Below are 11,817 nucleotides of genomic sequence, written 5' to 3'. Positions count from 1 at the left end.
GTTATGTCCCTAAAACGATGCTTAACGAGAAGATACTGTGCTTCTGATCGGTGTGATCGACCGAAAGAGTTGTCGTGCGATTTCCACAGGCATATATTGGCTTTCGCTTGTGATGATGCCCGAACAGCTGAGTTTTAGGAATCATCACCCAGGCCCTTCTCTGCGTATCAACGGCTTTAATGGTTCGCATTCCTTCCTGTCTTATCGAAAGCTTATCAGGGCAAATCATGATAACATTGGGCCAAACCGGCATGAGCAGATAAACGTAATGGGAGTGGGTGCCCTTGATGGCTCTACGAGTATGAGCCACCTGAGGCACCCATGGCCTTAGGAAGTTACCAAGTGCGGATCAGCGTCCAATGACGAGAAGTGTTGTGCTGGCCAGCTTATTAACGCTGCAGTATGTTGATTAGAAGTGGGAACATGAATAATGGCCATCGGGTGCACTCCTCTGTTGATAAGAAAATAAATCATTTCAGATTATAAGAGACATTGACAACTGGTTGAATGATCCATCTCACAGAAACGAGGTAATTGCCATGCGATTCGACGACACCACAATGACCTCCGGCTTCGACAGTTTCATCCCCATCTTCAGAGACTACTTTACTGGAGCGAACGGGAAGGTCGGCATCAATGCAGTGACGGGCAGTTGGCCGACTCTTGGAGAAGCAGTGGCACAAAACAAGCGTGTGTTCATTTTTATGGTAGACGATCTTTGTGACAGCAGCTGTAGGAGTTCTAACCCCTACATCACTTCGGTAGGTAGCGCATTTGTCAATGAAATACAACATATTAGTGACCAACAAATTGTATGTGCATGTACCCAACCGAACAACCAACATGACCATCAAATACAACGAATTTCTTTTCGAGAATCAATTGGCCACCGTTGGGAAAACATAGTTTTTCATAGGGTGCCCCGTCACAAGGTAGCAAAAAAACTACTTAATGCTCTTTCAGCCACCCAGATTCCCGGAAACGTATATTTAGCGCTCAACATTTCCAAATGCTTCGAAAGGGGGGGGGGGCTTTAAGACCCGCTCGTTTCCAAGATCACATTCGATCCGCTACAGGTGGGATAGCAGCCCCCCCCCGCCTCCCTGAGTTTCCGAGGCTGGATCCGCAGCTGTTAAACAATCCATATTTCTGCGGGGGGGGGGGGGGGGGTATGTATAAAACTTCCTTGCTGTTATGGAAACCGTGGCAAATCATAATTTGACCATACTATGTTCAAGATTTCAAATTGCAATATGCAAGAATAAAAATTTGCAAAGCGATATATTACAATCAATTGTTTATTTAGATACAAATGCGATTGAAGTGTCATCATTCTAGAACTGCTATTTTTTTCTCTCACTCAGGCTGATCTTTACGGCGACACATTTCTAGATCTTAAGTTGACGTCATCATGTAGTAGCATGCCAGAAGAAACAAGAAGCAAGTGTGCAAGCATAAGCAAGGATTTGATCATTGTCTCAGCATTTCCTTCCTTAGGCTGGTGTGTTAGTAAAATGCAGAAAAAGGTAGGTTACAACATTATTTGAGGCACTGGGTACTAAATAAAGCTCTACACGCCTAACTTCGCTAGCAAAAATAAAGCGGACTATATTTAATTCCTGAAAAAGATACACATTGTGAACGTGATCTGCCTCGTTATTGCTCGAACATCCACTTATCATAATACTCTAACCCATCAAATCATTGGGAGCAGATCCTCTTATCGTGACAATTTAGTTTGCTTACTTCACATAAAACTAAACTTCTCGCCAAGCACGTAAACCGGATGTAAGGACTTTAATCATGAGAATTTTCAAGAGTAGTACATATTAGTTAATCTATTGATTCATAGGTGGCCGAACCTACTGACCAGAGAAAAATTTCTACTAAACTATCATTTCAGTTAAGATCTTTTTGGTAACTACGTCAATGTATCTGATTTAGGAACAACAGTTTGTACGAGAACTCTATTTTATTTGAAGTAAGCACCTTAAACACTTCACGACAAGATCATTTTTACTCGAAATGATGTCACCGATTCAAAAACACGTTATCACGTGCTTGGGGGGGGGGGGGTCATTCAAATTCACTAAACCTTACTTTCAAAAGTTGAAAAACACACGCTGGGGGTAAATGGACAGATGCACACTTCGAACATATTGAGTCTTAATGCTAAAAGTGTTAATAAGCGTTGTAGATATTTTCAGAAATCTACAATTTTAAAGCACCATTTCGGGGGGGGGGGGGGGCGTGTGTGAGAAAAACATGTTTTTTGCGCACTTTCGAAAATGTATTGACCAAACAATCCTGTCATTTGCGCGCACATTCAACCGACAGCCACTTTTCAGTTGAGGCGTAAATTTAAATTCTTCGCTTTGCGAATCAGATGTTTTCCATAATCATGCCTCATGCAGTGTCAGACACAAAATATTATTTTCTGAAGCTGGGGTTGCACCGTAGTAACCACCTGCAAGATCGTGTCGCAGAGGTCTTTGAGATCATTTATTAATCGTGATTAATAGGAAGCTGAACGTTTTGTGTTGTAGCATCGTGTTGTCGCCCAAGACGATAGGCGACCATGACACTGACGCCAAGAATGACACTGACGCCAACAAACAATATCGTTCGTTTTTTATTCAATTATAAACACAGACTTGCTGTACATAGATAGGATTATATCTACCTATGGGACATGATCTCGCCTACATTTACGTACATGTGCTCCGAGCGTATATATAGGTCTGTCACATAACAGAACGTAAGGGACGGGCGGGAACCAAAATCAACGTCCATGGACGCGTGGTAGGATTAATCTAATAGGCCTTCACATGTCACGTGGAGTACGTTTGAATGGAGGCCAGCCATATAACAATGATCTTTGCACTGAATAATTGCATTCAATGGCAATAGACCGCCCATATGGGAAGGTTCATGTAATTTTCCTTTATTATGCGTCTAGCCTTATCCCTGTGGTGACATGATTAGACACGCATCGAAAATGGTCAATAAAATATCATTCCTTTGTCCAAAATTGAATTGATTATTGATAAGCCCCCCTCTTAGGAGGGGCTCTTAAGATACACGTGTGTGCGGGAGTATATAATGTAAATGAAGTGAAATAAAGAGAGTAAGTATTGTATATCCAACAAACAATTTTTTTTGGTTTTTCAAAATGGCGCTGAATAAATAAATCAGACCAGTTGTAGCGCTGAATTATAAATCAGACCAGTTGTAACAGGTTACGAGAACATCTAATTTAAATCTTCATGGGAATTCGCTACATATGCCTAAGAAATTGGCCAATTATATTGATATTTTTATTAGAGAAATATCCGTCATAAATAATGACAGAAAAGGTGGTTTTATATCAATTTTGTGTCTACATGGTCGAGGTCACGTGACATAAACAAAACAATCGCACACACCCGTCCAAAAAAGGCACTTTAAGAAAAACAAATACGTTTTCCCTGCTTAAAACCACACTGACGACTAAGTTATATTGGTCTACTGCTCAAATCTGAAGTATCAAAATGAATAACAAACTAGAACTAGCTCTATTCAGCTATAGTTGCGTGAAAAATTCGGGTGAGCGGCGTACATTCTGCACCCTAGCGGCCAATAATTAAACTACTTTCAGCTGTCTGCTCCGGTCTCGTTAGGGAGTTTTTCCCAAATGTACGCGATGATGACGCAACATCTATTTTAAAATGCGTTTCCAAAGTGAATGCACGAGGACAGTCCATTTAAGTGTCGTATATCACTGGAAACGCCCGATTCCCGTGAATAAGGACAATCACAATGTATTACATTACCAAAACAAAAATGTGTCGGAAGGAACTATAATTACTATATGGATGGTCCCATCGCACCCCCCCCCTCCAGCAGTATGACACAGAAGGGCTAGTTGACTGTCCACCGGGGGGGGGGGGGGGGTTTGGGGGAGCTTCCCCCCAACGCACTGGTAAAAACCTATGTCGACGGAGGGGGGTTTGGGGGGGGGGTGTCCCCCCCCATTGTAACAGCTGTAGTTGTTAGAGCTTGCACTTAACATATGCTCGTAGGGGGGTTCGTGGGAGCTCCCCCGACCTAAAGGGGGGCTCACTAAGTCCTTGACTTTACATATTAAGCCCCCCTCTTAGGAGGGGCTCTTAAGATACACGTGTGTGCGGGAGTATATAATGTAAATGAATGAAGAGAAATAAAGAGAGTAACTATATTGTATATCCAACAAACAATTTTTTTTGGTTTTTCAAAATGGCGCTGAATAAATAAATCAGACCAGTTGTAGCGCTGAATTATAAATCAGACCAGTTGTAACAGGTTACGAGAACATCTAATTTAAATCTTCATGGGAATTCGCTACATATGCCTAAGAAATTGGCCAATTATATTAATATTGTTATTAGAGAAATATCCGTCCTAAATAATGACAGAAAAGGGTGGTTTATTTCAATTTTGTGCGACATGGTCGAGGTCACGTGACATAAACAAAACAATCGCACACACCCGTCCAAAAAAGGCACTTTAAGAAAAACAAATACGTTTTTCCTGCTTAAAACCACACTGACGACTAAGTTATTTTAGTCTACTACCCAAATCTGAAGTATCAAAATGAATTACAAACTAGAACTAGCTCTATTTAGCAAAAGTTGCGTGAAAAATTCGGGTGAGCGACATTCTGAACCCTAGCGGCCAATAAGTAAACTACTTTCAGCCGTCTGCTCCGGTCTCGTTAGGGAGTTTTTCCCAAATGTACGCGATGATGACGTGCCCCATTAACAGGACGTAACATCTATTTTAAAATGCGTTTCCAAAGTGAATGCATGAGGACAATCCATTTAATAAGTGTCGTATATCACTGGAAACGCCCGATTCCCGTGAATAAGGACAATCACAATGTATTACATTACCAAAACAAAAATGTGTCGGAAGGAACTATATGGATGGTCCCATCGCATCCCCCCCCCCTCCAGCAGTATGACACAGAAGGGCTAGTTGACTGTCCACCGGGGGGGGGTTTGGGGGGAGCTTCCCCCCAACGCACTGGTAAAAACCTATGTCGACGGAGGGGGGTTTGGGGGGTGTCCCCCCATTGTAACAACTGTAGTTGTTAGAGCTTGCACTTAACATATGCTCGTAGGGGGGTTCGGGGGAGCTCCCCCGACCTAAAGGGGGGCTCACTAAGTCCTTGACTTTACATATTAACATTTAATTGCCATGGTTTGTGTTGGCCAGCAGTCGCTTGGCCTCACGCTACTTTCACCATGGAGAGAATTAGGATGTTTTTGTTCTCTGCTCCGCCGCCCATACTAACGCCACCAGTTTTGCTTACACCAGCATTTCATAATTTAGAAGTGCGTCCGCCTCCGTTGCCTCCAAGACTTGATGAAGTTCTCACCAATCAACCAAATGGTCCATACGGTGGTAACGACGTCTTTACCAGGATTAGAAACCACCAGATGGACTTTTGGTATCTATCAGGTGAGACAGTGGCCTCTTTCCAGCACCTCGTAGAGGACATTACGCCCCTTCTGGAAAACAGGCCAGGACGGTAACGAGATCATTTGCTGTCGGTGGAGAACCGTTTACTACTTTTTTTCTATTGGATCAAGAAATATCCGGACATTGTTGCGATGAGTGCAATGTTTGATATCAGCAAGCAATCTGCTTGCAGGGAACTTTATTTTATGACAGATGTTTTGTGGACTTATTTTCAAGACGGTATAACATGGCCGACCGATGAAGAGTGGGAACAACTGCGGGGCAACTGGGATACTACTCCAGATGCTGTTGGGGCGATAGATGGAACGGTACACGCAATCGAGATCCCAGAGACTGAGGATCCCCCGCACCTGTTCTACAGTGGCCATGTCCAGAAATATTGTATCAGCACTCAGGTCATTATCGACAATCGTGGAATGAGTTGTGCTCCCCTTGAATAATCGGTATATGGAAGTGGCCCCTTTGTTACTGTGCTACTGTTGTGTGGGGTGCGGGTGCGTTTGTGGAGGGAGGTATAAGATACATGTACTAACTCAGCAATTTCTCTTGCAATAACTTCTCTTATCCTTCGTCTGAGTTGTTTTGCGGTTCGCCTAGCGGATAATGCCCTTGTGCGTTCCGGCAAACGGTTGACATTTTGCCGGATGTGACCTAGAATGCGAACATAATTATTTCTATGTCGCTGGTACCCTTCCCGGAGAAGGGCCATCTCATCCATGCCAACAAGCACTCTGTCACACATGACTGTTCGTTCACTTCGACAACACTGTACTAAAAACCGCGCTAAAACTAGACCAATATCATAGTCATAACTTGTTACTGTTACTCAGCCACAGTCCAACAATGGACCGGTTTCTTTTGCATAGTAACTGCTTAGATAGTAAAAAGACACTCAATTTGGTTAATACCAGCCAACCAGGCTTTTAGCAATAATTGACCGCTTGTCTATAACAAGGCCTATTCGGTAACGTCGGTAACATCGATTTCCCTTCATTGACAGTTAACCAATGCACGTTGTCAAAAAGCTATTGTATGTATAGGTGGGCGTTCCTAATGTGCTTTGGTGACCACCAATCAGAAGAACGACCTTACGTATGTATTCATCACAGCAGCGCAGCCCTGGTGGTAATGTATAGGTCTGTCTCATGATAGAACGTTCGGGACAGACGGGAACCTAAGAAGTACCTAATTCAACGTACCATGCTTGTTTACTTTGATGCTATTGGTCACACGAGCATTACCACCAGGGCTGCGCTGCTGTGATGAATACATACGTAAGGTCCTTCTTCTGATTGGTGGTCACCAAAGCACATTAGGAACGCCCACCTATGCATACAACGTGCATTGGTTAACTGTCAATGAAGGGAAATCGATGTTACCGACGTTACCGAATAGGCCTTGTTATGGACAAGCGGTCAATTATTGACAAAAGCCTGGTTGGCTCGTATTAACCAAATTGAGTGTCTTTTTATTATCTAAGCAGTTACTATGCAAAAGAAACCGGTCCATTGTTGGACTGTGGCTGAGTAACAGTAACAAGTTATGACTATGATATGGGTCTAGTTTTAGCGCGGTTTTTAGCACAGTGTTGTCGAAGTGAACGAACAGTCATGTGTGATAGAGTGCTTGTTGGCATGGAGGAGATGGCCCTTCTCCGGGAAGGGTACCAGCGACATAGAAATAATTATGTTCGCATTCTAGGCCACATCCGGCAAAATGTCAACCGTTTGCCGGAACGCACAAGGGCATTATACGCTAGGCGAACCGCAAAACAACTCAGACGAAGGATAAGAGAAGTTATTGCAAGAGAAATTGCTGAGTTAGTACATGTATCGTATACCTCCCTCCACAAACGCACCCGCACCCCACACAACAGTAGCACAGTAACAAAGGGGCCACTTCCATATACCGATTATTCAAGGGGAGTACAACTCATTCCACGATTGTCGATAATGACCTGAGTGCTGATACAATATTTGTGGACATGGCCACTGTAGTACAGGTGCGGGGGATCCTCACTCTCTGGGATCTCGATTGCGTGTACCGTCTATCGCCCCAACCGCATCTGGAATAGTATCCAAGTTGCCCCGCAGTTGTTCCCACTCTTCATCGGTCGGCCATGTTATACCGTCTTGAAAATAAGTCCACAAAACATCTGTCATAAAATCAAGTTCTCTGCAAACAGATTCTTGCTGATATCAAACATTGCACTCATCGCAACAATGTCCGGATATTTCTTGATCCAATAGAAAAAAAGTAGTAAACGGTTCTCCACCGACAGCAATAATGATCTCGGTACCGTCCTGGCCTGTTTTCCAGAAGGGGCGTAATGTCCTCTACGAGGTGCTGGAAAGAGGCCACTGTCTCACCTGATAGATACCAAAAGTCCATCTGGTGGTTTCTAATCCTGGTAAACCGTCGTTTCCACCGTATGGCCCATTTGGTTGATTGGTGAGAACTTCATCAAGTCTTGGAGGCAACGGAGGCGGACGCACTTCTAAATCATGAAATGCTGGTGTAAGCAAAACTGGTGGCGGTGGTATGGGCGGCGGAGCAGCGAACAAAAACATCCTAATTCTCTCCATGGTGAAAGTAGCGTGAGGCCAAGCGACTGCTGGCCAACACAAACCATGGCAATTAAATGTTATCAATAATCAATTCAATTTCGGACAAAGGAATGATATTTTATTGACCATTTTCAATGCGTGTCTAATCATGTCACCACAGGGATAAGGCTAGACGCACAATAAAGGAAAATTACATGAACCTTCCCATATGGGCGGTCTATTGCCATTGAATGCAATTATCCAGTGCAAAGATCATTGTTACATGGCCAGCCTCCATTCAGAACTTGGAACGCAAACGTACTCCACGTGACATGTGAAGGCCTATTAGATTAATCCTACTACGCGTCCATGGACGTTGATTTTGGTTCCCGTCCGTCCCTAACGTTCTGTTATGAGACAGACCTTCTAGGTCTGTCTCATTATAGAACGTTAGGGACAGACGGGAACCGAAGAAGTACCTAATTCAACGTACCATGCTTGTTAGCTTTGATGCTATTGGTTACACGAGCATTACCACCAGGGCTGCGCTGCTGTGATGAATACATATGTAAGGTCCTTCTTCTGATTGGTGGTCACCAAAGCACATTAGGAACGCCCACCTATACATACAATAGCTTTTTGACAACGTGCGTTGGTTAACTGTCAAGGAAGGGAAATCGATGTTACCGATGTTACCGAATAGGCCTTGTTATAGACAAGCGGTCAATTATTGACAAAAGCCTGGTTGGCTCGTATTAACCAAATTGAGTGTCTTTTTTTATCTAAGTAGTTACTATGCAAAAGAAAGCGGTTCATTGTTGGACTGTGGCTGAGTAACAGTAACAAGTTATGACTATGATAAGGTGGGGATCCTCAGTCTTTGGGATCTCGATTGCGTGTAACGTTCCATCTATCGCCCCAACAGCATCTGGAATAGTATCCCAGTTGCCCCGCAGTTGTTCCCACTCTTCATCGGTCGGCCATGTTATACCGTCTTGAAAATAAGTCCACAAAACATCTGTCATAAAATAAAGTTCCCTGCAAACAGATTGCTTGCTGATATCAAACATTGCACTCATCGCAACAATGTCCGGATATTTCTTGATCCAATAGAAAAAAAGTAGTAAACGGTTCTCCACCGACAGCAAATGATCTCGGTACCGTCCTGGCCTGTTTTCCAGAAGGGGCGTAATGTCCTCTACGAGGTGCTGGAAAGAGGCCACTGTCTCACCTGATAGATACCAAAAGTCCATCTGGTGGTTTCTAATCCTGGTAAAGACGTCGTTACCACCGTATGGACCATTTGGTTGATTGGTGAGAACTTCATCAAGTCTTGGAGGCAACGGAGGCGGACGCACTTCTAAATTATGAAATGCTGGTGTAAGCAAAACTGGTGGCGGTGGTATGGGCGGCGGAGCAGCGAACAAAAACATCCTAATTCTCTCCATGGTGAAAGTAGCGTGAGGCCAAGCGACTGCTGGCCAACACAAACCATGGCAATAAAATGTTATCAATAATCAATTCAATTTCGGACAAAGGAATGATATTTTATTGACCATTTTCAATGCGTGTCTAATCATGTCACCACAGGGATAAGGCTAGACGCATAATAAAGGAAAATTACATGAACCTTCCCATATGGGCGGTCTATTGCCATTGAATGCAATTATTCAGTGCAAAGATCATTGTTTTATGGCCGGCCTCCATTCAGAACTTGGAACGCAAACGTACTCCACGTGACATGTGAAGGCCTATTAGATTAATCCTACTACGCGTCCATGGACGTTGATTTTGGTTCCCGTCCGTCCCTTACGTTCTGTTATGAGACAGACCTAACAGCACTAACGCTCGGAGCACACGTACGTAAATGTAGGCGAGATCATGTCCCATAACTTGAATGTTTCTGTTCATTTACTTCAGTGTTGCATGTAACCGGTACATCAGGCCCAGTGCCATGTCCTAAAAATATTATTTTCTGATGCTGGGGGCGCACAGTAGTAACGTCCTGCGAGATCGTGTCGCAGATAGGTCTTTAAGATCATTTATTAAGAATGATTAATAGGAAGTTGAACATTTTGTATTGCAGCATCGTGTTGTCACCAAATACGGTATAGGCGACCTTATACCAATGACACTGACGCCAACAAACAAAATCGTTCGTTTTTTATTCAATTATAAACACAGACATGCTGTACATAGATAGGAGTACCTTGCTTGAATGTTTCTGTTTCTATTTACTTCAGTGTAACCAGTACATCAGGCCCAGTGCCATGGACTGTTACAACGAACGGAAGAAGCAGGGCCAGACGGTGAACTTCCTGGTGGCAGATTACGTCAACCAAGCCGATACCAATGAAAATGTCATCACCGTCGCTAATGAACTAAATCAGCTCAATATGGGAAACTAAGTTTAGTAAAATGTCGATTTCTTCGTTGTTTATCAGTGTAACAATCACTTTCAAATAAACGTATTGACTGCGCAGTGCGAATATGTGTTTCAAAGTGTTTTACTGCACCTATCTAACCCCAACATTTTCTGTAATTGTACATCAATTAATCTGTAGTACAGGGGCAGTGTACCTTTCAGGTGTCCGACTGTACGATTAGGCTTTGAGACTGAATTTCAGCTATCTTATCTAGCGATAGCTCCATGTAAAAGACGGATAATACGACTTCGAATCTTTTAATGATAGCTTGTCCATGAATTGGTTGATGTATTTGAAAGCGTTCCCAAGTTTCGATAAATCACAGTGCAGTGGCCAGAATCGGTGACAAATTCACAACCAGCTGCAGGCTAGATATATAGCGCTCATCATAAAAAAGTTCGTCTTGTTGGCTGTGACTCTGTCTGGAGAACCCTCTGTATACGTGTCGTCTCAAGGTGTCGTCTCATCACCGATTGGCATTATCAGCCTAGGGAGGCCTCTTTCAAGGTCCACCTCCAGTTTTATTTGGAGACATATTCACGACAGGCAGGAAAGAACTAGAGTTGTTCGAAGTTTGCCCTGCTGGTAAGAGCAAGCTACAAGAACCTTGTGTCCATGCATGAGCCATTCGACATCCAAATCGGTACCAAACATACACCGCGCTAATATAAACCCGTTGACGTTGTTATTTACCACCATATTGTTGAGCCACCCAGTTTTCATGGTTACGTTATTTCTGGATGGAAAACCCTATGCCAAGAGTTATTTTGATAACATAAAATACCCCTCAACCACGTGGGTGCTATGTCAAATAAAATGCCCGATCTCCTGGTTTCCACATTGATTCTTGTTTGGCACGGGAAAAGATACTCCTTCTATTGATTATGGCAATAACATGGTCTAAAGTAACGTCAATAAATTGACTTCTTTAATTAACCTAGTGACTGTGTAATCCCCATAGATTGTCGTCTGCAATGACTGCAGCCGGCAGTGCACCTGATGCCTCGGCTCTTGGTCAGAACCGCGGAGTTTTTAATAGTCAATTGTATATTCGGACGAAGAAGTGTGGACATGAGCCGAGCGCTTGGCACTGGCTTCCGAAACTGTATCGGTAAGGTTTAAAACATGGTAATGCAAAGATCAATTTACCAATTTATGGAAATAATCTACGCCAACACATCACTCTAATTTCTTCGGTTGATCGCCAGGTTGGTCTCAAAATACATTCTTATGTTTCTCAATCCGGAGTCTTGCAAATTTATTTGAAAGACTCTGGTAAATCTATCTTTGCATTATCATGTTTTGAATAAAAGGCTTACCGAAACAGTGCGGAGGCCTTTGAT

The 11,817-nt window shown here is 43.2% G+C and overlaps 1 protein-coding gene across 1 annotated transcript; it reads left to right on the top strand.

Moving 5' to 3' along the window:
- Positions 1-483: 483 nt before the first annotated feature.
- LOC135485505 (uncharacterized) lies at positions 484-10,537 on the top strand. The gene is made up of 3 exons (XM_064767600.1): positions 484-761; positions 1,365-1,526; positions 10,292-10,537. Exons 1-3 carry the CDS (start codon positions 540-542, stop codon positions 10,454-10,456), a joined length of 549 nt encoding a protein of 182 aa, XP_064623670.1. The 5' UTR covers positions 484-539; the 3' UTR covers positions 10,457-10,537.
- Positions 10,538-11,817: the final 1,280 nt, after the last annotated feature.

This window comes from Lineus longissimus, chromosome 3 (assembly GCF_910592395.1).
Source record: "Lineus longissimus chromosome 3, tnLinLong1.2, whole genome shotgun sequence".
NCBI lineage: Eukaryota > Metazoa > Nemertea > Pilidiophora > Heteronemertea > Lineidae > Lineus > Lineus longissimus.
Note: the sequence above shows the minus strand (reverse complement) of the source record. Positions and strands in the feature narration are given on the sequence as shown.

Coding starts and splice junctions, on each gene's coding strand:
- LOC135485505 (XM_064767600.1), top strand. CDS start 540: ATGCGATTCGACGACACCACAATGACCTCCGGCTTCGACAGTTTCATC. Junction 762..1,364: donor CTAACCCCTACATCACTTCG/GTAGGTAGCGCA, acceptor TCTCTCACTCAG/GCTGATCTTTACGGCGACAC. Junction 1,527..10,291: donor TTAGTAAAATGCAGAAAAAG/GTAGGTTACAAC, acceptor TATTTACTTCAG/TGTAACCAGTACATCAGGCC.